General features: G+C 42.9%; 1 protein-coding gene across 33 annotated transcripts in view; it reads right to left on the reverse strand.

Annotated features, from left to right (window-relative positions):
• Positions 1-26,277, reverse strand: part of celf6 (CUGBP Elav-like family member 6) — a 974,597-nt gene that overhangs the window by 36,501 nt on the left and 911,819 nt on the right. For 8 of the 33 annotated variants that reach the window (XM_060853782.1, XM_060853787.1, XM_060853796.1 and 5 more), the window contains exons 4-9: positions 20,562-20,690; positions 17,571-17,650; positions 12,808-12,951; positions 11,493-11,637; positions 5,610-5,759; positions 591-653 (exon numbers count right to left, since the gene is read on the reverse strand). In XM_060853782.1, coding sequence (XP_060709765.1) covers positions 591-653; positions 5,610-5,759; positions 11,493-11,637; positions 12,808-12,951; positions 17,571-17,650; positions 20,562-20,690 — 711 coding nt within the window. Of the gene's footprint in view, positions 1-587; positions 654-4,731; positions 4,735-5,609; positions 5,760-11,492; positions 11,638-12,807; positions 12,952-17,570; positions 17,651-20,561; positions 20,691-26,277 lie in introns of all 33 variants that reach the window. The other 25 variants (XM_060853794.1, XM_060853785.1, XM_060853809.1 and 22 more) reach the window with 8 other exon arrangements.

Consider the following 26,277-nt stretch of genomic DNA (forward strand, 5'->3'; position numbering starts at 1 on the left):
TGCCCAGGAGCTGATGCCAAGTTCCTCCAACTAATGGCTCAGTTCAGCGAGCACCACACAGACCTCAGATCAAACCGGGACTCCGTCTGGTCTGTCTGGCTGGCTTGCTGTTTCTCCACACAGTTGCACACTCACAGAATGAAGCAACATCGAAGGAAACTATTTGGCCAGTTGGACTAAGCAATTAATCCCGTTCCTCCTACACTATCCTTTTAGCCTTGTAAATATTTTCCCTTCAAGTGTTTTATCTTCCGTAAGTTGTTCTTAATAACACTCTTCTCCCTTTCAGGCAGTGCACTCCATTTCATCGCAAATGTCTTGAGAGAAAAAAAATACAAGGATATAGCAGAGAAAAAAAAATCTAATGACAGCTATTTATTGCTGCTGCTATTCCCTCTGTGTCCAAACTGCTTGTTACAATATTACTTGCCTTTCCCTGTTAATATAACACCAAACTTGAATTTTCGCTATCAACAGAACTGAGAGAAAACATGTTGTTGTACACACACACACGCACGCACACACACACACGCACACACACACACACGCACACACACACACACCATAATTAAGAATGCAATATTAATGACCTGTATAGTGTTGCATGCCTGCGTAAGCTTGTTGTAAGGGATCGGCCACTGTTGGACTTTGTGCTAGGGAGAAAAAGAGGAAGGAGAAGCAGAGAATGAATAAGGCAGATTGGTCAGTGTCAAATACAGCAGGGATGTGCAATAATACCTTCTTAAGCAGAATGGAGCCATGTCAAGGGAGCAAGAGAGAAAGTGTGCGAGCAAGAGAGGAGGAGAAAGATTGAAACTGTGCCAAAGGCTTAGTTTCTTTCGCATATAACCACAAGAACTCAAAATACAAGCACATCATCTAGAAGCACACATGTTGTACATTATCTGGACTTAATCTAATGGGAGGATTTCAATTTGGATTCCAGAGAGATGCTTTCCAGTTATTTGGTCTTGCCTTCTTTTAGATATTTGAGAGGGGAAACGTAGTGTGGAAGAGTTGGCAGCATCTAACTATGATATCTCAGCTACCATGAGAGTGGGGCCAACTGATTTTTTCTTCCCTCTTATTTTTGTAGTTTCATTTCCTACACGGCGATATATGTTCTTTTGAGTCATGAAGCCACACAATGTATCTTATGCTCTTTATGTCTTGATTGTCAGCAGCCACTGCATTGACTAATTAGCCTTAGCTTCAATCATTAATTTATCTCTGAATTCACTGGGTCTTTAACTGGGGACAGCCAGGCCATGCCAAATCCACAACTTACTTTCACAATTCCTGAACTGTGCATTGACCAATGGCATTTGTTTTGATTCTCCTAAGGCCAAGAAATACTTTGAAATGTAAAATGGCCAAAGTGTGCAGCACACAATGGATAGGGGGTGAAAAGGCACTTTTGCTAAGTTTGGGAATTATATCGTGATTTAGTGCACAGGGTTTGATAGGAAGGAGTACAAACTGGTATCTCACGGCATGGAAGTCAATTGGAACAATTTGGAATTCCTCAGAATGGGTCACACTGGAACAAATGGAAAGTCATTGAATACATTGCAATTCCTTAAGATGAAACTTGACAAGAAAAGACCTGAGATAATGTAATCTTTGTTTCAAATACACAGTTAAACAGTTAATAAAATGTTCTTGGACACCATATATCAGTAGAATAAAAGTCACAGAATGATAGCTTAATAACATACAGAAGTTCGTGATGAATAGTAATAACCTGTAGAAATGTAATGGCTATTCAAAACAAGTTGATATAAAACTTCCATCTGAATCATCAGTTTGAAATGGAATTTGAGTGGAAAGCCATTTGCAAAACCTGGAACCTCAATTTACTTACAGTAAAAACATTTATTGACCTGAACTCTCATTGAACTGGTCTCGCAGGTTTTCTGATAATATGTCCTGAGCTCAGAAACAATATCTCTAGGGTTCAGACTCGAAGTCAGGGACCACAGCCTGAACAGAAAGGAATCGCGTCCTTACCATAAGTGAACAAAATGAGGGCAAGGAGTCTGTTGGTTGATTTGGAAATCTGGCACAGATATTTGACACTGAAAAAGATTTTCTGGGCTGTTATGCTTCTGAGGTTGTGTAGGACATTGGTGAGGCTTCTTCTGGGAATACTGTGTACAGTTCTGATCGCCCAGTCATAGGAAGGATACTATTAAGATGGAGAGGGTTCTGAAAAGATTTACTATGATGTTGCCAGGTATAGAAGGTTTGAGTTATCAAGAAAGGATGGATAGGCTGGGATGTTTTTCACCAGAGTTTAGGAAGTTGAGAGATGACATTATAGAAGTTTATAAATTAATGAGGAGCACAGAGTTAATGGTAGCTGTCGTTTCCATAGGATGGGGGATTTCAAGAGCAGGGGGCACATTTTTAAGGTGAGAGAAGAAAGCTTTAAAAAAAGGCATGAAGGGCAATTTTTTGACACAGAGTGTGGACTGTGCGTGGAATGAACTTCCAGAGGAAGTGGTGGATGTGGGTACAATTACAACGTTTAAAAGACATTTGGATAAGTACATGAATAGAAAGGTTTTGGAGGGATATGGGCCAGGAGCAGGCAGGTGGGATTAGTTTAATTTGGGATTATGTTCAGCATTGGACCGAAGGGTCTATTTCCGTGCTCTATAACTCAATGCTGACGTTAGAGCAAAATTTGAATCAGCCTGTTTCCTTTATTCCACAAAGTCCTGCAAATGTTTGTTTTGGGAGTACATATTCAATTGCCTTTTGAATGTTATGATTGAGCAGCCTTTCAGACAGCGAGCATAATCTTGCATCCAGAGCACTACAGTTATCACTTGGGACAGAGATACTTCAACTGGGGACACCTTATGCTGTAAAGAGAATAGAGGTCTTGGACATGTAGGCTCGAAACAGGGGGAGGCAGGAACAAAAAGCAACAGATTAATTATGTGAAACATGTAGCAGAAATGCAACATTTTCTTTGACTGCACCTCCCACTTGCTAACTGCAGAAGCAAATGAACACGGAGAATGGGGTCTGACTTGTGACTTCTAATAAAGTTGGAGAATAAATATTTGAAACAACACTTGTGTGTCAGTTCCTGTAAAGATGCCGGCATATCAATTCTCTGAATCTGGTCAATTTTTTTTTTGCCGTCAAATAAATGCGTTTCTAATTGAAATCCATTTTGGTGTTTTTCCCCAGTACCGCCTGATACCAGTAATTGTTCTTTCTGTCAATAACAGGCCATGTTTTGTTTTACAACCTTTACAGAATAGGAGTTGAGCAGCTCAATCATTTTTCTTTACATGTTTGAAGTGAGTTCTTCTTAGAAGACAGAATTTATTTCAAGTTGGTAGTCTATTTTTAATCAAGCAATCTATCAACACATCTTCCCATCAATAAATCTATCTCAGTTCTGTCTTGCCATGCATCCAATTATCAAAGTAATCTATTTATCTATCTTGACAATTCATCCAGGCTGACAATTCATCTAATCATTCATCCATTGATCTATCTAGATAATTCTGCACAGCAGCTTTCAATCAAGGCTTTCCCTATACCTATTTTTCTATTTGGCTAATCCATCTATCTGATCTATCTATCTGATCTACACATCAGTCTAGACTGTGCAATATAATCTAGCTTTCCACCTTTCCATCAAACCATTCATCTGGATATTCTATTTAACTAGTCATTTCTTAATATTGTCTATCCATCCATTTTCTATATGTCTCTCTGGCCATGTATATGCTTATTCCTCAGCATAGCTATCTATCCACCCCTCCATCTCTCAATCTAACTATTCAGCTGCACGTCTACCTAACCAGCTCTCCAGCCTTTCATTCATCTATTTATTTAATCCATATTTTCATCCATTATTTCGACAGCTCATATATCTACAGAGCCATCCACTTCTTTAGAGAAAAATAAATGAATGCATATCAAAGTAGACAAGTAACTGGACCAGATCATAGGCCATTAATTGTGACTGACCAAAACTTTTCTGCTTCAAAGCAGCTGTTTGATACAATATAGGTTCAGGCTGTACTGACTTCTAACCTCAATTACTTTTAAGCAAATAAATTGCGTCTAATTATACCATTTAAAAATCCATTTGACTGATAGTTTCTATTTTAATGAGATACAATTGCATTCTATCGCTGCAATTTTGCGCTCAATGATTGTAATTATGGAAGAGTTCTAAGTTGTATTAGTTGGTTTATGAAAATGAACACATCTTATTAAACTGAGCCAAGCGTAGCTCAGTAACTTCACAGTGAGGAGAAACAAGTACAAACTTGAATAATGAATGAAAATTGCTCTGCCTTAATTAAAAATTACACCTCTTAGAAAAACCTAGGCAAACACATTCACATTAAGTACGCCGACATTTTGAGAGTGCAGGAAAGCTTTGACTTGCCTGAAGCAAGACCCAAGTGTACAAGATGACTTACTCTCTGACTGTTTTAAGTGGGACTCAATGCCATCCAACGTGGGGAAAGTACATCAACAATGGTCATTTAAGTTGCAGCGGATCTCTGTGTTTATTTGTTTAATGCACACAGGAAATTACATTGTGTTTCATCCAGAAAATTAAACATGATGTGTTTCATATTGTGGGAATGGGGCTGGAGAATAATTCCTCTGTCAATGTTTAATATTGCATGATGCTAGATCCCCAAAATGGCAAGCATTGCTCTCATATCTCATATTTCAGCTCCCTATTACCAGCTGAGCTCACTGAACAGAGCTGAACTTTACAAATTTGCCCTGCTACATACAGCCATGACTACCTCCAACTGGTATTTTTAGTGAGTCTGTAAATGTGTTCTGCACTCATGATGTTGTCACACATGGGGGCTGAGATTGGCTCCTTCCTCTAGCAATGCTGCAGTGTGCATTCTCCTTCGCCCTGTATGTTGGAGACAAAATGAAAGGACCAGCAAGGCTCTGCCCTCTGTGATCAGACCTTGAACTGTGTCTCCATATGGAGTGACAAACTATTAGTGGACAAAGTTGGTCATGTAAATTTCTGGTGTAGAAATACCACAGATGTGTCAATGCCCTATCAATGTGAATATAATACAAAGCACTCTCACAATGACAGCTTTTGATATATCATCTGATACAATCCAAGATATCTTTGAGTGGATGTTCCTGGATTTAGACCTACCTATTCTGATTATTGGCACATAGGGACAAATGGGTAAAGATTGCCCAGAAACATGCCTATCATTTATTTAGACAGTTGGGAACGCTGATAGCCACTCATATAGGCATGCAGTCTTTATTGCCTGATTTTGTTATTTTCACTGCATCTTGGAAAGTTGAGAGTTATGGCAGGGAAAATCCACCCTCATTTATTTAGAGATGCTTCATGGACAGAGAAGCCTTCTGTCTCTTGCTCGCGCTCTCACAACTGGGCCTTCGCTGTTGGATTATTTTTAACTGGCTCCAAAAGACATTACTGTCAGTTTCATGGCTGAAAAAAATAGCTTTCCCCTCCATCCAATGTGCATTTTTGCTTTTTAAATCGTTATCCCAACTACGCAAACTCCTCAAACATCGAGTGTCTGTAAATCTGTGACTGCTTTCCTGGCACTCACCTGGGTACGGGTGGATGCCATTGGCATAGATAGTGTCAGATGCTGGTTGACCATTAGTCTGTGGTGGCATGGCACTAAACCCATTGACTCCAATGGGCGTAGCTATGCTGGGTACAGCTGCTGCATTGATGCCAGGAGGGGTACTGGTGCCTATAGAAGAAAACGAACAACAATCTGTGAAGAAAATACATTCCTGTAAGCATAAGCCTGAAGCGAAATGAGGCTACTTATTCATACTGCCTGCCATTTATCTTCCTATGAGGCTGTTGGCTTCTTTTACAGGTAGAGCTTCCAGAAACAATATGACATTACTTCCCTATGTGCAATATATTTAGACCAATTCGTGGAATCACGATGAGCTAAGGGCTCTTGCGGCATAGTGGTACTGTCCATACCTCTGGGTCAAAAGAACTTTTTTTACAGAATTCCTACAGTGTGGAAATAGGCCCTTCCACCCAGCAAGTCCAAACCAACCCTCTGATGGGTATCCCAAACAGACCCACTCCCCTACCCTATTACTTTACATTTCCCCCTGACTAATGCACCTAACCTACACATCCCTGAACACTACGGGCAATTTAGCATGGCCAATCCACCTAACCTGCACGTCTTTGGACTGTGGCAGGAAACCGGACCACCCAGAGGGAACCCATGCAGACACGGGGAGCATGTGCAAACTCCACACAGACAGCCGCCTGAAGTTGGAATCGAACCTGGTTCCCTGGCATTGTGAGGCAGCAGTGCTGTGAGCCACCGTGCCGCCCCACAGTGCACCAAGAGTCCTAGGTTCAGTTCCTATCTCCTCCATATCTGATCAGGTTGATTAAAACTATCTAATATCATTGAGGCGGGGTAAAGATAAGCAAAGAAGATTTCTGGAGCAATGTTTTCAAACGAACGTAACAATATTGAAGTGAAGCACAGGGTCAGACGTGTATCAATTTAATTATAACATTTAATACAATACCCTAAAGGGTTGCTAGCTGTGATGGAAATATAGTAAGGTCTTTATAATTAGATTTAGGACATCAATACAAACAATATTTATAGAGGTGGATGAATGTGAATTAATTAGGGAGATCCAGTGTGGATTTCTTAATGGAAAGACACATTTATTTGATCCACTAGCGTCTTGAAGAAGTATCAGGATAATTCTGTTTATAATGTCTTCTTGAACTTCCAGAATGCATTTGACGCACTGACAGATAAGACTTGCAAGCCAAGTTGGAGCTCGTGGGATTAAATGACAGGAGCAAGGTGGATATAAAAAGTCAAAGAGGGTAGTGCTGGTAAAGCACAGCCGGTCAGGCAGCATCCGAGGAGCAGGAGAGTTGACTTAGATTACTTACAGTATGGAAACAGGCCCTTCGGCCTAACAAGTCCACACCGACCCTCTGAAGAGCAACCCATCCAGACCCATTCCCCGACATTTACCCCTTCACCTAACTCAATGGGCAATTTAGCATGGCCAATCTACCTAACCTACACATCTTTGGACTGTGGGAGGTAATCGGAGCACCCGGAGGAAACCCACGCAGACATGGAGAAAATGTGCAAAATCCACACAGAGAGTCGCCTGAGGCGGGAATTGAACCCAGGTCTCAGGCACTGTGAGGCAGCAGTGCTAACCACTGTGCCACCGTGCTACCCACGAAGGGCTTCCTGATGAAGGACCTATGCCCAAAATGTCGATTCTCCTGCTCTTCGGATGCTGCCTGACCGGCTGTGCTTTACCAGAACCACACTCTTTGACACTAGTCTCCAGTATCTGCAGTCCAAGCTTTCTCCTGGATATAAAAAGTGGCTAACAAAAAACATCAACTAAGGGTAAAAGGATGGGGAGCTTGGAAATGGTTCGCAATAGGGTTGATTGTGTGTCAGTCTTGAGACCCTTACTTTTCCTGATATACGTTAATGATCTGGAGCTTTGGTCTACAGGGCACAGTTTCCAAACTGGAAGGTGATATGAACCGTAAAAGTATTTCCCAACTGTGAGAAGGATTGTGCAGAAATGTATAAGGACATAGAAAAGTTAGTGGAGTGGGCAGATAGACGGCAGACCAACTGAAAAAGTGTGAGGTGCTGCATTTGGTAAGGAGAACATGGAGAGAAAATATAGCGTAAAGGACAACATTTTGTGTGTAGGAACAGAGAGACCTGGGTGTATACATGCATGAGTCATTGAGTGGGAGGACAGTTTGAGAGAACTGTTAATAAGGCATATGCTGTTGCAGGCTTCAGTGTTAGGGGCATGGAAGAGCAAGAAGATTACACTGAACTTGTATAAGACACAAATGAGGACTCAGCTTGTGTACTATGTATAGTTCTGGAAGCCTTTCTTTAGGAAGAGCATGGACATGTAGGGGAGATTACAGAAAAGGATAATGTGAATGGTACTAGGGATGAAAGTTTCAGAGAAGACAGAGAAAATCTGATTCAACTGGTCAAAGCCATGAGGTGTCTATACAGAGTAAATACATATTCCCATTTGTGGAAGGATTGAAAATGAGAGGACACAGATTTAAATCATTAGGCTGGAAAACAGAAGTGTTATGAGGAAACACATTTCACATTGCAAGTAGTAAGGGTCTGGAATGCATTGCCTGGGAATGTGAGGGAGGAATGTTTAATTGAAGCATTCAAAAGCATTAGCTGGCTAGTTGAATTGGACGAATGTGCAGGGTTGCATTTGGAGAGCTGATACAAACACAATGGGCCCAATGGTCTCCGGCACTGTAACAATTTTGTGATTCTGTGAAAGCAGGTGTATGGTTGTTAAATTTACGATGACAAATAGGTAGAAATTACTTGTCAAGAGAAGTGAGAGAGTCTGCAATGGGATATAGATAGATTAAATGAGTGATTAAAAATTTGGCACATGGAGCATAACGTGGCAAAATATGAACTTCTTTACCTTAACAGAAAGAATAGAAAGCTAGTGTATTATCTGAATGGAGAGTGCTTGCAGAACTTTAGATACAGAGGGATCTAGGCAATAGATGATAAAAACAGGGAGGTCTTACTTTAGCTGCACAGACCTTTGGTGAGACCACATCAGGAGCATTATGTGCAGATTTGATCTCCTTTTGCAAACAATAGATGATGTTACAAGCTGTGTGGGTGGCATGGTGGCATTGTGGTTAGCACTGATGCCTCACAGCGCCAGAGACCCGGGTTCAATTCCCACCTCAGGCGACTGACTGTGTGGAGTTTGCACGTTCTCCCCGTGTCTGCGTGGGTTTCCTCCGGGTGCTCTGGTTTCCTCCCACAGTCCAAAGATGTGCAGGTCAGGGGAATTGGCCATGATAAATTGCCCATAGTGTTTGGTGTAGGGGTATGGGTGGGTTGCGCTTTGGCGGGTCGGTGTGGACTTGTTGGGCCGAAGGGCCTGTTTCCACTGTAGGTAATCTAATCTAATAATGAATGCTCATTTGTTTTATTCATGGGATGGTGTATTTATCTTATCAAGAAAGGTTGAACTGGGCCTCTGTCCATTAGCATTTAGGAAATTAGAGGTGATCTTATTGAAATATAGAAGCTTCTGAGGGGAATTGATGGAGTTGATACCAGGAATGTTTATCCCCTTTTGGGGAAGGATAGAACTAGGATACACAGTTTAAGAATAAGAGGGGTCCTTTTCAAGGTGGAGATTAGAATAATTTTTCCCTCTCTCAGAGGGTTATCAGTATGATTTTAATATTTTATTTCATAGGATGTTTTGGTCTTGACCACCATTTATTACCATCTCCAACTGACCCTGAGAAGGTGGTGGTGAGTCACCTTTTGAACTGTGACTGCCCATTCCCAAAAGGTACATGCACAGTGCTGTGAGGGAGGGAGTTCCAGGACTTAAACCCAGCAACCGTGAAGGAACAGCGATATGGACGGGGACTTGCAGGTAGTGAACTGGCTGTTGCCTGTTGCCCATATTTATTATCTATCACCCTTGTCTTTCTGTGTGGTGGAAATCATTTTGGATACAGAGGGCAGCACGGTGGCTCAGTAATTAGCACTGCTGCCTCACAGCTCCAGAGACCCGGATTTGATTCCACCCTCGGGTGACTGTCTATGTAGAGTTTGTACATTCTCGCTGTGGTTTGCATGGGTTACTTCCGGCTGCTTCGGTTTCCTCGCACACTCCAAAGATGTCCAGATTGGAAGGATTAACCATGCTAAAGAACATGTCGTGTGCAGGTTAGATGGGTTTGCCATGGGAAACGCAGGGTTAGAAGGATAGGGTAGGGTGATCTTCGGAGGGTCGGTATGGACTCATAAAATCCCTACAGTGTGGAAGCAGGTCATTCAGTCCATCGAGTCTAAACTACCCCTCCAAGAAGTATCCCAATGGATGTGAGAGTGAATTAGACAGAATATTGGCAGATAAAAGAGAGGAGGGTTATGATATGCAACCAGTGAAAAGGAGTTGAGAACACAACCAAATCAGGCATGGTCTTAACAAATGGTGGATGAGACTAAAAGGGCTGAAAGGCCTATTCCTGCTCCTAAATCCTTTATTCCAATGTTCTACATAACTAAAATGAACCTTCATCTTATAGCTGCCCCAGTTCATTTGCTGAAGTTAAATTATTACTTAAGGCTGGCCTTGTGAAATACAAGGGTCATGGGTAATGTTGTTGAACAGAGAGAGACCGAAAGGTTCAGGGACATAGTTCTTTGAAGTAGACAGGGTGGTTACAAAGGTGTTTAGCATGTTTGCCTTCATTGCTCTGTCCTTTGTGAATAGAAGTTGATATGTCATGTTGAGGTTGTACAGGATGTTGGTGAGGCCATTTTTGGAATACTGCTGTTATAGGAAAGATATTATTAAACTGGAGAAGTTTAAGAAGAGGTTTATAAGGGTGTTGCCAGGACTGAGGGTTTGCTTTATAAGGAGAGGCTGGATAGGCTGGCATGTTTTTCACTGGAGTGTAGGAGGTTGAGGGGTGACCTTATAGAGGTTTATAAAATCATGAAGGGCAGAGATAGGGTGAATGGCAAAGGCATTTTGCCAGGGTGGGGAAGTCCAAAACCAGATGGCATATTTTTCAGATGAGAGGAGAAAGAATTAAAAGAGACTTGAGGGTAAACTTTTTCACACAGAGGGTGATTTGTGTGTGGAATAAGGTATCAGAGGAAGTGGTAGATGCAGGAATAGTTACAACATTTGAAAGACATTTGGATAGGTACATGAATAGGAGCGGTTTCAAGGGATACCAGCAAACGCCAGGAAATGGAACTAGTTGAGTTGAGGGAACTTGGTCAGCATGGATGAGCTGGACCGAAGGGTCTGTCTCCAAGCTGTATGACTCTATAAGCATGTTTTAACAATCCAGAGCCTACTTAGACCACACCCAGAGTAACAGTGAGCAGTTTGTAGACACCACACCTTAGGAAGGACATATTGGCTTTGAAGGGAAAACAGTGGAGATTTAACAGAATAATATATGACTTTTTAAAGGTTTATTCATGAGATTGTTGCTGGACAGTTCAGTATTTACTTCCCGTCCCTAGTTGCTCAGGGAGAATCAACCACACCACTGTGGATCTGAAGTCACATGTAGGCAGATAAGAGTGGCAGCTTCCTTCCCGAAAGGACATTAGGAACCAATTGGGTTTTTTTGACAATGGATTCATGGTCATCATTAAACTCTTAACCCCAGATCCTTTATTGAATTGAAAATCTACCATCTGCTGTGGTGAGGTTTATCCGGGTCCCCCGGACATCACCTAGGTCTTTGGAACGAACAATCCGGTGATAATACCATGAGGTCATCCCCTTGGTCAGTGTTACTAGAGGGGAATGAAGGGTAGACAGACAATTTCACTCCCACCGCTGAGGATCAGTAGATGAGAGTAGGATTCCAGCCTGGGTCACCGGCATACCTGATGACGGTGTCATTGGCGTTGCCACCAGCCCGTTCACATTGAACGCCGCCATCTGCTGCATCTGAGCCGCTGCGATGGCAGCCATCGGATTCAAGTAGGTGCCCTGCGCTGCTGCCATTAGAGCTGCCTGTTGCTGCATCAACTGAAAAGAGAACACAAACAAGAGTTCCTCACCAAAAGTGATCTCTTCTCTTCCACTCGCACCCTGGTTGATGCCGAGACCTGGGACCCTCGCACTGGCACTCGCTCTAACTTTCCGCTGAGAAGCGAAATCTCTTCTCTCCTGTCCCGAAACAATGCACCTCAACCTAGCCTTGGCCGGAGATGCCGAATGGGACTGAAGCAGATATGACACATTCCCTCAGGTGGAGGCAGTGAGGGTTGGTTGTATTAATAAACTTGAGATGAACGGTTGCAAGATCGGTGGCTGTGCAGAATGAGGTTGATTCGACCGGACTAGCTTTGAGACAGAGCAGATTGAAAAAACTGTGCGGAAGCATCTGCCATACACCAATGACAAGGGAGAAATGATCTGAACAAGACAAGGGTAATTTAAACAACAATAGATCTGCACATGTACTGTCTTGTTTTAAAATGGAACAGAAGGCTGAGGTTGATAAGCAAATCCCTCATTCTTATACTTTAGCCCCAATTCAACAAGACAAGTAGACATAAAGGTTCTATTATTTCATGGTTAACACTCGTAAAAGTTTTTTTTTGGTCCCTGTGGTTACAGCATGAAACCAGTTAGTGCATCTCAGATTCTGACAGCCAGAACCACTCAATGTGAAGATCTCACTGCTCAGCAGTTTGTAGCTCACACCATTTTGAACAAGTCGTATCAGGATGGTCAGAAGGCAGAATTTACCAGCTATGTTGCAAAAAGGCACCAGACAAACCTGAGCTACTTTCACAGAAGATCAGGTGAAAAAGTTTTCAAATGATGTGGGGTTTTGGTTTCGTTAAAAAGTGACGGGCACTCATCTGAGAGCTGGCAATGCAGGACACGAATAGAAGATTAGCACTAAAGGATCAAAGTGAGAGGTGTGAAGGGATTCTCCAGGTGTAGAATGTATATTCCTACGCATAATTCCAGTGGAGTTCTCTTGACGTACATATCTAAAATGGGCTCGTGATTAAATGAACACTTTTATGAGGAGGTAGGGGAATGACATGGAAGTGACTTTCTTCCTCTACTGCTCATTGATTCTGAGCTGTAAGGCCCCTGCATTAAGGTGCAAAGTAAACCCATCCCATCAGCTGTGCCCTATTTATTGCATATCACAGCTGGCGAGACCTTGGGTCCACCTACCGCTTGAGTGTAGGCTCCATATGCGCCAAACTGGATTGCCATTGGATTAAAGATGCCAAGCTGCCCTGCCATCTGGTGCATGCGTCGCAGAGTGCGTTCCTTGTCCGTGTCTGCGAATTTCACCACCAGACTGGACGATGCCCCCTGGAAGAAGGAGGAGAGATGTTCAGGAGGAAAGGAAACTGCTGGCTGGCCAAATGGATTTCTACCTATTTGACAGGATTTGGAATGCTGTGGAATTATACTTTCGAACTCCAATTTTCTTTTACTATTTTGCTAATGAAACAGAATGTTAGCAACGATCACAAGAGTCATAGTAAAAATTAACATTGATCATTTGAGGCTTAATTACTCAAAACTGATTGATTGGTTAAAACTCTGTAGTGAAATCAGACCCTCTCTTAAACTCATTATACCAGCTGTCCATTTTTGCAGCCAGACCTTTTAAACAGCCTGCCCATTCTTTTATATTTTAAATTTTTGACTCAAATAAAGCAATTCATAGTCCAAAAAAAAAGTTTAACAGTGCACAAATCTCAACTCCGTACAAAAGAAAACAGAAGTGGGCAATTGGGAGGATCACTTTGATAAGGAGGGAGTTTGATGTATGAGACATACCGGGCAAAGATTATGACACATACTCATCAATGATACTACGCTCTCATCAATACATTTAACCATCTCAAACAAGCTAATATCTTTCTCATAAACTACTTCAGCCAGGGTTCAGTGGGTAGCACTCTGGAGGGTTCTGAGCTCAAGATTTGTTCCAAAGAATGGATTACAAAATCCAGAGCAAATATGGAAAATATAAAATATACAAGGAAGCGCTGCATTGTTGGAGATGCAGTTGGACAGATAGCAGGTAGGTCATTGGTGCAGATCACCAGTATAGAATCCCTACAGTGCAGAAACAGGCCATTCAGTCCATCAAGTCCACACCGACCCTCCAAAGTGCAACCCAATTCCGGATATTACAAGATATCAAGGAATATGGGGATATAGCAGGCAAAAGGCATCAAGATCAGCCATGATCTAGTTGAATGACACAGCAGGTATGAGGGGCTGAATGGCCTACTCCGGCTTATATTGGCTATGAAATATTGGAGAGGCAATGCAATTGAGCAATGGAGGTAGGACTTCATAAAGAGCCTGAAAATGGTTAAGAATACAAAACAAAGAGACTTTGCAATGCAGGTTCATAGCTCCTTGAAAGTGGGGTTGTAGGTAGATAGGATAGTGAAGGTGTTTGTTATGCTTTCCTTTATTGGTCAGAGTATTGAGTACCGGAGTTGGGAGGTCATGTTGTGGCTGTACAGGGCATTGGTTAGGCCACAGTTGGGATATTGCGTGCAATTCTGGTCTCCTTGCTTTCACTCAGAGGGTGGTACGTGTATGGAATGAGCTGCCAGAGGAAGTGGTGGAGGCTGGTACAATTTCAACATTTAAAAGGCATCTGCATGGGTATATGAATAGGAAGGGTTCAGAGGGAAATGGGCCAGGTGCTGACAGATGGGACTAGATTGTGTTGGGATTACAGGTCGGCATGGATGAGTTGGACCAAAGGGTGTGTTTCCATGCTGTACATCTCTATGACTCTATGATGTTACATTCCTCAGGCACATAGTGTCTGGGCCAATACTGAGCTATTAGGTGACAGTAGAGTACACCAGGCTTCCAGTGAATATCATGTTTTAGGTGATCCCAGAGTTAGATAGAGTATGAGTCTGTTATACCCTGAGCTCTCATGATACAGTGATGGTGCACTGTGACCATGATTCTTAAAGGTGCAATGGCATATTAACCTCTTAAAGATGTACTGAGAGATAACATCTGCCCCAGGCAAAATGGTGACAGGAGTAGGGCGTGGCAATTGTGGCCATTATTTGTCCACTTAAAGATGTCAACTGGCCTCTCACCTCCTCCATCACCTCCTGTAAGATAGGAGCCAGGTCAGAGCAGGCGAATATGAGATGGACAGGCACCGCACTGCTTTATACCAGAGTCATAGAGTCATACAGAACAGAAACAGATCATTCGGTCCAACTCATCCATGCTGATCATGTTTCCCAACCTAACCTGGTCCCCAATCCCTGTGTTTTGGCCTATATCCCTCTAAAGCTTCCCTATTCATGTAACTGTCCAAATGTGTTTTAAATATTGTGACAGTACCTGCATCTAACACTTCCTCCGACAGTTCATTCCATATACGCACCACCCTCTGTGTGAAAAAGTCCCTTTAAACCTTTCCCCTCTCACCTTAAAATTCTGCTGTCGTGTTTTGGACTCTCCTACCCTAGGGAAAAAACCTTCACTATTCACCTTATCTCAGCCCGTCATGATTTTATAAACCTCTACAAGATAATCGAGTCATAGAGCCATACAGTATGGAAACATATATAACTTCCATCCAACCTGACCAAAATCCCAAACTAAACTTGTCCCATGTGTCTGCATTTGACACATGTCCCTCCAAACAGTTTTTTGTTCATGTCCTTACCTAAATGTCTTTTAAATGTTGCAAATGTACCTGCATCCACCAATCCCTCTGAAAGTTCATTCCATGCACAAACCAGTCTCAGTGTAAAAGGTTGCCCCATGTCCTTCTTAAATCTTCCTTCTTTCACCTTAAACAAAAGCCTTGAATCCCCCATCTTAAGGAAGAGACACCTGCCATTCACCTTATCAATACTCCTCATGGTTTTATAAACCTCTATAAGGTCACCTCTCAACCTCCCACGCTACAGGGAAAAAAATTCCCAGCCTATCCAGCCTCTCTTTACAATTCAGTCTGGGTAACACCCTGGTAAATCTTTTCTCCAATTTAATGGCAACCTTCCTATAATACGGTGATCAGAACTGCAAACATTACTCCAGAAGTGGCCTCACCAACGTCCTATACAGCTGCAATATGATGCTCCAATTCCCAAAATCAGTCTCCAAGCAGCTGATAAGGAGATGGTAAAGTTTCTCCCATGGGTTCTGTTTCCACATTATAACAATGACTATTCTTTAAGAATGGCTGTAAAAAATTTAGAAATGCCCCGAGACCCTGGGAGGAGCTGTACAAGCACAAGTCATTTTGGTTCCTTCCACCTTGCCTCATTGATTGTGACATCAAGTCAGAAAAGTTAACACCTTTTCCTTTGTTAATTATTTGCACATCAAGAAATGAGATAAGATTACGACCACTGTTGAATGAATCTCTTCTCAGAAGCCCTCCATCCCCAGTTTGGTAAAGCAAACCTGTGCAAACTGAAAGGTATGAATTTATCAGGGTTGGGAGAGAGGAGAGAAAATTAATTTATTTTCTTCCCCTCACCACCACTTCCAGCACAGACCTGAGTTCACGGCTTCCTGAAGCATATGGACAGCGTGACCTGAACTGAGTGTGAATGAGGTAGCTTTTCTAATTAGGAAGCTCTTGCAGCTCCTGGGATTAAAGCTACTAACTTCAAAGATCAGCCCTCAAGAGTCTTTCGTGCAGTGAGTAGAGTGCTACCATCAGTGTTACATACGTACACGACTCTTTCTGCCATATGCTCCTCTATTCCATTGACACTAGTATTTCAACAACAGCCAACCTCAGAGTACAACTCGATCAGGGCTGAAACTTTCCTAAAGATTAGTCAAAGCACAGCAGCAGACTTATTCAGCTGTTGACGAGGATAAGAATCTTTCTGCAGGATGTGGCTGGAATCTTCCAATTTCTACCTGCAAGACTGTACAGGACGTTCATAAGTTGATAAGGTATAGGAGCAGAATTAGGCCATTCGGCCCATCGGGTCTGCTCCACCATGCAATCATGGCTGATATGCTCCTCACCCCCATTTTCCTGCCTTTTGTCCATATCCCTTCAACGTATTACCAATTAAAAATCTGTCTAACTCCTCCTTAAACTTACTCACTGTCCCAGCATCCACTGCACTTTGGGGTAGGAAATTCTACAGATTCACAACCCTTTGGGAGAAGTAGTTTCACTTTAATTCTGTTTTAAATTTATTACCCCTTATCCTAAGACTATGATAGCTCATCATAGAATGGCCGACAAGAGGAAACATCCACTCCATGTCTATTTTATCCACACCTTTTATCATCTCGAATACCTAAACTTGATTTCCCTTTATTCTTCTAAATCTTTTCAGGTCATTTTTGGAGAACTGTCTGCATTTAAGGTCACCCTGCTATAGGAAGGATAGAACTTAATTTGAAAGGGTGCAGGAGAGATTTAAAAGGATGTTACTGAGGCTGGATGGTTTAAGTTATAAGGACAGGCTGGACATTGGAGGATTTGAGCTATCCTATGACTATTTGATTCAGTGGAAACATGGGCATTTGGATGCGATGTGGTTAACTGTTGGCAGCAGTGCACCTTCATCGTGAGAAATGACACTAAGATCAGAGACAATGAAAAGGAAATTTAAAAAGCTAATGGTACATTACAACCTTTAGCTTGACCACTTTGAAAAAGTGGCACTTGTCCTCTGAGCTGACGAGGGGAGGAGGTTAAAGACGTGAATCTTCAGGCAAGCAAAAGTTTGCATTGAGAAACAGGGACTGTATGGCACTGTTCGAGGATGGATATTTGCAGATACATTTATCTACATAGCATTATTTTAATAAGGCAGAGGTGGAAAACTGTTGCAAAAACTTTTTATAATAACAGCGACAGTGCAAGAGAAGTAAATATCATCTTTCGACATAATAGTGCATTCTGCAAGCCGCAAATTATTCATGAGCTTGTTTCTTTGTGTCTGACTTACTGGCATAGTCTGGCTTCCGTGCAGGCTGTTAATGGCTGCTTGGGCTTCTGCGTGAGAGGAATATTTTACAAACGCACAGCCTAGGAGATGAGAAGAGAGAGACAAGAGAGCAGAGAGGATTATCTCATTGTATGATTATTGCTCACAATGCCTCATTCACTTGATGTTCCACAAGGTGCCAGACCACCACTCCAGCACTGCGAGGATGTATCACAGAATTACAGTGAGCCCACAGTATAGGGAGAGGCCATTTGACCCAACTGGTCCATTCTAGCCTTTATTCGTCACCTCCCCTTCCCTTGTCAACAGCAGGACCCTGCATTTGTTCCTCCCCCATATATTTAGCTTCCTCTCATTTATGTTGCTCACTTACTCTTTCAAAAGTGCCAATTTCAATCCTAAATCTTTTGGACTTATCAGTGACTGTTTTGTCTTTATAAGTTCTGATTTTGGAGTCCTCTACAGATGAAAACATTTTTCTCCACAGCTGGAAACAATTTACTCTGTGTCTATCAGGTCAACCCACGGCCTTCTGGTTTCAATTGAAAAATGCAGCAAACAAGGCCATATTGGTTCATTGAAACATCAACTCCACTCCCTTAGTTACTGAAAGCAGACTGCCTTTCTTCTTACCTGGTGAATGTCAGACTTTGACCATCTCCCTCTGACACTCAATGGCACTGACATTGCTGAAACCCTTACCTGCCCTAACCACCCCCTCCTCAATGATCAACATCCTGAATAAAAGCAAAATATTTGCAGATACTGGCAATCTGAAATGAAAAAAAAACACAGAAATTGCTGGAGAAACCCAGCAAATTTGGAGGGAGAAACAGCGTTGATGTTTACAGTCCAGTACGACCCTTCTTCAAACTGAAAGAAGTGTCACATCGGACGCACAAACTGTTTCTCAATCAGTGTCTTCAGGTCAGAGCAGCCAGGTAAATTGTCTAGTAAAAGAGAATAAGTCAGAGGCTGGACATTCTGCTGCAAGTAATTTATCTCTAAACTCCTAAAGGGTTTCCATCAGCTGCAAGGTACATGACAGAATACACTTGTCCATTTGCCTGAATGAATATACTCCAACAGCACTCAAGAAACTCAACATCATCCAGGACAAAGCAGGGAGTGCTTGATTGGCACCCCATCTCCCACCTTCAACATTCCCTGCCTTCACCAATGATGGGAAGTGGCAGCTGTGCGTACCGTATACGAGATGCCCTGCACTAACAGCAAAGGCTTCCTTTTCAACCCCTTCCAAACCCCATGATTTTTTTAACCTCCTAGAAAGACAAGAGCAGCAGACTTTTGGAGACACAACCAACTGCAAGCTCCCCTCCCAGCCGCACATCAGCTTCACCTGGAATGACATTGTTGTCCTCTCACTGTCCTTGGGTCATAATTGGAGAATTCTCTTCCTAATGGCACAGATTAACTCCCTTAGTCACACAGACTTCAGGAAGGTGGCTCATCACCACTTCCTCAGGGGTGGACCACGCATACTGGTCTTATCTGTGATATGCACATCCATGATTGAATAATAGGACAATCAACTATTCCAACAGCGTACAGCAATTAATCAGTTTAACGAGTCTGCTAATCTTAGTTTTATAACTTAGCAAGGTGAAGACAAGGTTTTCAATGATCCCACCATTTCCCGGATGAGGGGAGAGGTTGAGAAGGAAGGTCTTTCATGGTTACGTGAATGTGGAGGTGCCGGTGTTGCCTGGGGTGGACAAAGTCAGAAGTCACACAACACCAGGTTATAGTCCAACAGGTTTGTTCAAAATCACAAGCTTTCATAGTGCTGCCCCTTCGCCAGGTGATCTGGTGCAGTGCTCTGAAAGCTTGTGATTTCAAGTAAACCTTTTGGACTCATAGAATCCCTACAGAGTGGAAGCAGACCATTTGGCCCATCAAGTCCAACTCAACCCTTAAAACAGTATCCCATCCACGCCTTTACCCTATATCTCCACATTTTCTCATGGTTAATTCAGTTAGCCTGCACATCCCTGAACACTATGGAGCAATTTGCCATGGCTAACCCACCCATCTTTGGACTGCAGGAGGAAACTGGAGCAACCAAAGGAAACCCACACAGATACAGTGAGAATGTGCAAGCTCCACACAGAAGTTACCTGAGGGTGGAATTGAACCCGGGTCCCCGTGCTACAAGGCAGCAGTGCTAACCACTGAGCCACCGTGTTGCTGAATAAAGCCGTGTGTTGTGTGACTTCTGACACGGTGACCTCAACCTGGGCTGGAATTGAGGTAAAAGCAATGACTGCAGATGCTGGAAACCAGATTCTAGAGTAGAGTGGTGCCGGAAAAGCACAGCAGTTCAGGCAGCATCCGAGGAGCAGGAAAATTGACGTTTCAGACAAAAGCCCTTCATCAGGAATACAGCTGATGAAGGGCTTTTGCCCGAAATGTCGATTTTCCTGCTCCTCGGATGCTGCCTGACCTGCTGTGCTTTTCCAGCAACACTCTAATCCAGGGTTGGAAATGAGCCTTTACTGTTGGCATCATTCCACATCTCCGACCAACTGAGCTAACTCGGCATGTCCCTTGAATGATCAGCAAGTCAGTAAATTAACAAACCAATTAACTTGTTAGGTGTCAATCGCTTTGTTAAACCAAGCTGCCTAACACCACACGACCATGAGTTAACTTAGTAAACTCACCTGCAGAACATTTTCAGGCTGAGTTGACGAGAGACTGTCCTAGGTAAAAGCAAGGACTGCAGATGCTGGAGATTAGAGTCAAGATTAGAGCGGTGCTGGAAAAGCACAGCAGGTCAGGCAGCATCCGAGGAGCAGGAAAATCGATGAAGGGCTTTTGCCCGAAATGTCAATTTTGCTGCTCCTCGGATGCTGCCTGACCTGCTGTGCTTTTCCCGCGCCACTCTAATCTCAAGACTGTCCTATTTTGCTGCCCTATACCCATACAAAAAAGGAAAGCAATGGATTGAGGTTGAAAGGGGTAACTAACCTTTACTGGTTCCATCAGGGCCTCTAAGAATGGTACACTCTTCAATGGAGCCAAAGGATTCAAAGAGTCTCCTGACGTCGTCCTCCGTTTGCTGTTTTCCCAGCATGCCCACAAAGAGCTTTCTATCTTCTGAAACAAAGAAAGGGCATCTTAATCCTCTCAGGAGCTACTACACACTTCCAAATACCATGAGTGAGTTTATCAGCAAGTAAGAGAGGGGCACAATTTTAACATATTTTGCAGTTCCCAGTGTGGCGACACACGAGGGACAATCTGTAAAATGGATGAAGCGTGGACCATTTGCCAATTAACACGATCGTTTTGGAACAAAGGAACGAGGAAATTAACTGTGCAAGTAAAAACTAACATCTGCCTCTCTCCTTGTTGTTCATGCATCAGTGAGATTCAGAAACTCCACAGCAGCGGCTTGCAAAGGTTAAAGAACACTTCTCTGCGCCTGCCCCTTCACTGAATCCCTCAGCTGAATGTCTGACAGAAGTTATCCCCCGTGAAGCCACAGCTCACAAACTGCCTCCTGCAAGAAACAGACATCTTGCAGATGAAGTGCTGGGGTGTGACTCATTGCTGTGACCCCTTTATGCGTCACTGCACTATTTAGATTTCATATCTTGTCAAGTTAAAGCTTGGGAGAGGGGTGAGGGGGGAGTGGAAATCTTTCGAGTGCTCTGCATACACCGTTAAAGCAACCGGATGAAAAGATTTCTTTAGGTGCATTATTATTTCCCTACATTTTCTTGTTGCGAGAGTATTTTTTTGGATTCTGCACATGTTATCGGTTGAGTTTTTCTGTCTTCTCTTGACATCTACCCTCCAACAACTACAACAATAAACTTTTCACTCCTTGGGAGAAACCCCTAAGCAGTCACAAAGCAACAACAAGAGCCTGCATTTACGCAGTGCCTTCATGGAGGCAAATACAACCTGGGTGGGGGCTTTCCAATGAAACGTGACACCAAACCAAGTAAAGATTTTTTAGAATACCCCAAAAAAAAGGGTTTTAAGGAGTATCGTAAAGGCAGAAAGACTGGCAAAGAGAGACAGAGAGAGAGATAATTGCAGAGTTTTAAATGGAAGAATCTGAAGACATTTCATCTGTGAATGGTTAATAGATGAAGACCAGACATGTGGAAGGACTACAATCGAATGAATGCAGGAACAGACGATGGTTACAGAGATAGGAAGAGGAGGTCTTGGAGAGATTTGAAAATAACAATAAGCAGCTTAGAAGTTACGTATTGTCAAAAGGTGGACAGGCTGGTTAAGAAGGCATTTAGCACACTTGCCTTCATTGCGCAGACCACTGAGTATAGGAGCTGGGATGTGGTTGTACAGGGTATTGGTGAGGCCTCTTCTGGAGTACTGTGTACTATTCTACTCACCCTGATATAGGAAGAATATTATTAAATTGGCATTGGTTCAGAAAAGATTTACTGGGCTATGAGTTGTGAGGAGAGATTGGATAGGTTGGGATTTTTCTCATTGGAGTGTAGGAGGTTGCTGACCTTATAGAAGTTTATAAAATTATGAGGGATACAGATAAGGTGATTAGCAATGTCTAGGGTGGGCAAGTTCTAAACTACTAGGGACCTATTTCTAAGGTGAAAGGAGAACGATATAAAAGAGTCCTGAGGGGCAATGCCTTCATGGAGATGGTGGTTCCTATGTGGAATGGACTACAAGAGGAAGTGGAGTTATAATGTTAAAAAGACATTTGGTCACTGACATGAACAGGAAATGATTTGGAGATGCTGGTGTTGGACTGGGGTGTACAAAGTTAAAAATCACACAACACCAGGTTATAGTCCAACAGTTTAATTGTTACGATCGAGCCCTCCACAATCACCTGATGAAGGAGCATCGCTCCGAAAGCTAGTGTGCTTCCAATTAAACCTGTTGGACTATAACCTGGTGTTATGTGATTTCTAACTATGAACTGGAAAGGTTGAGGGTGGTATTGGCCAAACACAAGCAAATGGAACTAGTTTACTTTGAGAAACTTGGACAGTATTAACGAGTTGGACTGTTACAGTCTGTTTCCATACATGAATGACTCTGTGATTCAGTAAGCACAGACATGATGGATGAACAGACTTGGTGCAAGTTAGTGTGCCAGCAGCAGTCTTTGCCCAAGCTCCAGACTGTGGAAGTAAAGTGGGATCAAGAATAAATTCTTTCAAATACAAGTTTTCACTGATGTATTTTTCAGCTAGACTCTCTTTCTTCCCTCTTTCCAGTCACATATTCCCTTTCCCTCCCTTATCCACCTTCTGCACGGACCATTCCCTCTGGGACACCCTAGTCCACTCTTCCTTCACACCCAACAATCCGCCCACAGCCCCGCGGCACATTCCCCTGCAACTGCTGAAGGTGTAACACCTGCCCATTTACCTCCTTCCTCCTCAATATACTGGGGCCCGAGCAGCACTTTACCTGCATTTCATGTAACCTTGTCATCTGCATTTGCTGCTCACAATGTGCCCTCTTCTACATTGGGGAAATAAAGCGTAAACTGCGTTTTGCAGAACACCTACGTTCTGCCCGTAAAAAAGACCCTGAGCTTCCAGTTGCCTGCCATTTTAACACTCCACCCTGTTCCCTGTCCAACATCTGTCTCAGGCTTGCTGCAGTGCTCCAGTGAAGCTCAGTGCAAGCTGGAAGAACAACATCTCATTTTCTACTTGGGGACCCAGAAGCTGCCCCCGGACTCAATATCGAGTTCAATAATTTTAGGGCCTGAACTCCTCCATGTCCTAGCCCCCTACCCCACCCACCAGGCCTTGTTATCATGTAGTCTGTCATTACACAGTACTATTGCTAGTCACAGACAGTCTCCATTAACAGCTATTCACCCTCCCAGCCAGTTTGTTATCCATTCTTTTGTCTGTCCAATTGTTCTTGTCTCTTATTGGGCTCTATTCTTTCCTATTATTCACTCCTTACCCTCTCCCTCCACCCTATCCTCTGCACAAAAATCAACATTTTTCTAGCTACTATCAGTTCGGAGGTAGGGCCACCAGACCTGAAACTTTAACTCTGCTTTCTCTGCACAGATGCTGCCAGACCTGTTGAGCTTTTCCAGCAATTTCTGTTTGTGTTTCATTCTTTCTTCACCTTGGCTAATTAAAAATCGGAAGAATGAAGATGAATAAAGTCTTATTGAACAAGGAGTGTTGTGAACAAAAAACTGGTCAGTGCCGAATGGAACAAGAGCGTATGCAGGAAAGATCTCATTGTTCACAGGGTTAATGAATTCAAGAAAAGCGTTGAGCTTTTGATTGGCATTTCCAAAGTGTTTTTATCTCATTTTTGCTTCTTAGACTGAAGTTCCTGCTGAAGTTAGAAAGATGGGCAGACAGATGATGAATGCACAGAAACGCACAATTGAGAAAAAGGAGCAGTGTGCTTCCAATTAAATCTATTGGACTATAACCTGGTGTTGTGTGATTTTTAACTTGGTACAGCATGAGTACGGTAGAGTAACTTTATATTTGCCATTTCTACCTTATACAACTTACACAGTTAAAAAAAACCGAGAAAACTTTCCTCCAGGAACGAGGGTGCTACATAGACAGCACAAACTACACAATCATACAGGCATAAAGTGCATAAGAAATGCAAAACATGCAAGTTTCAGTGCAATAGAAGAATGCTAAATAATAGACATTTCCTAGCACTAATTCAAAGTCGTGCAAAGTATTTCAGATGGTAAAGTGCCCATTTATGTTGTGTTAAGGAGCCTGATGATTCAAGGGAAGAAACTGTCTCAGTCTGCTCATGAGAGACTGAATGCTCCGGTGTCTTTTGCCAGATGGCAGGAGGAAGAAGAGTTTTAGGGGTGTTGTGGGGTCTTCCACAACGCTCTTAGCCTTTCGGATGCAGCATGTGGTGTAGATGCCTGTAATGGAGGGAAGAGAGACCCCGATGATCCTCTCAGCTGTCCTCACGATCCGTTGTAGGGTCTTATGATCTGAGATGGTGCAGTCCCCGAACCAGGCAGTGATGCAGCAGCTCAGGGTGCTCTCAGTGAACCCTCTGGAGAATGTAGGCAGAGTGAGTACCACAGATGCTGGAGATTAGAATCAATATTAGAGTGGTGCTGGACATGCAAGCAGGTCAGGCAGCATCCAAGGAGCAGGAAAATCGGCATTTCAGGCAAAAGCCCTTCATCGGTGATTCCTGATGAAGGGCTTTTGCCTGAAATGCTGATTTTCCTGCTCCTTGGATGCTGCCTGACCTTCAGTAGAATGTGGTGAGAATGGAGGGTGGGAGGTGGGCTTTCCTCAGCCTGTGCAAAATGTAGAGACACTGCTGGGCTTTCTTGGTTGTGGAGTTGGTGTTGAGGGTCCAGGTGAGATTCTCCACCAGATGTACGCCAAGAAATGTGGTCCTCTTCATGATCTCCACGGGGGAGCCATTGATATCCAACGGAGAATGGTCGCTCTGTGCCCTCCTGAAGTCAACAACCATCTCTTTCGTCTTGTCCATGTTCAGAGACAGGTTGTTGGCTCTGCACCAGTCCATTAGCCTCTGTACCTCCTCTCTATGTGCTGATTCATCACTTGAGGAATATGTACAAGCTGGTTTAAAGAAAATATCAGAGAGAGAAGGAATAGAGGGACCCACAGATCAATGATTAATGTGGGAAATTAAGAGAAAGCTTTCGAGTCGTAGAGTTGTAAACAGACCCTTCGGTCCAACTCATCCATTCTGACCAGGTATCCAGTCCCATGTTTTCAAAAATTCATTCACAGGATGATGGTGTCGCTACCTAAGCCTGAATTTGTTGTCCATCCCTAATCCGCCAGAGGGCAGTGAAGAGTCAGCTACATTGACAACATTTGGCCCCTATCCCTGTAAACCCTGTTTATTCATGTACCCATCCAGATGCCTTTTCAATGTTGTAACTGTACCAGCCTCCACTGCTTCATCTGGCAGCTCATTCCCTACACACAACACCCTCTGTGTGAAAAAGTTGCCCTTTGCGTCCCTTTTATATCTTTCCCCCCTCACTCTAAATCTATTCCATCTAGTTTTGGACTCCCCCTACCCTGAGGAAAAGACTTTGGCCCATGCCCCTCATGATTTTATCATTTTTAGACATCAGGTATTGAAAAAAACAGAAGATTGCTGTGTGCAAGATATTGGCATGGATAATTGGAGTTTGGAATACAATTCTTTGTATCAAAATTCTCCAAATAAAGTGACAGTACTAGATAGGGATATGATTAGGAAGGGTTGAGAGGGATATGGACCAAATGCTAGCAAATGGGAGTAGATTAACTTAGGTTGTCTGGTCAGCATGGATGAGATGGAGTGAAAGGTCTGCTTCTGTGCTGTACATCTCAACAACTCTATGATTCTATTGGTTTCTGTGTTAGAAATAATGAAACAAACCCGAGTGATCATAATCTTTTGGTATATATGCAAAGAATCTGAAAATAATGGTACAGTAGACAATTAGCTGAAGGATACCGGAACTGAAATGTTTTTGGGATGAAGTTAAACTTATTTGTCCCAGATCTACGGGTGAAGCAGACAAGGATAATGGAGATTGTCAGAAGTAGGTTTTGTGAAAGTTTCTCTCCACAGTTTAGCAAAACGTTAACGAGAAAAATAGAATCAACATAATTCTGAGCAAGATGGAGCAGCATAATGTGGAGAATTACTTTTGAACATATGGTCATTTAGAACTCAA

The sequence above is a fragment of the Hemiscyllium ocellatum genome, chromosome 42 (genome assembly GCF_020745735.1).
Source record: "Hemiscyllium ocellatum isolate sHemOce1 chromosome 42, sHemOce1.pat.X.cur, whole genome shotgun sequence".
NCBI lineage: Eukaryota > Metazoa > Chordata > Chondrichthyes > Orectolobiformes > Hemiscylliidae > Hemiscyllium > Hemiscyllium ocellatum.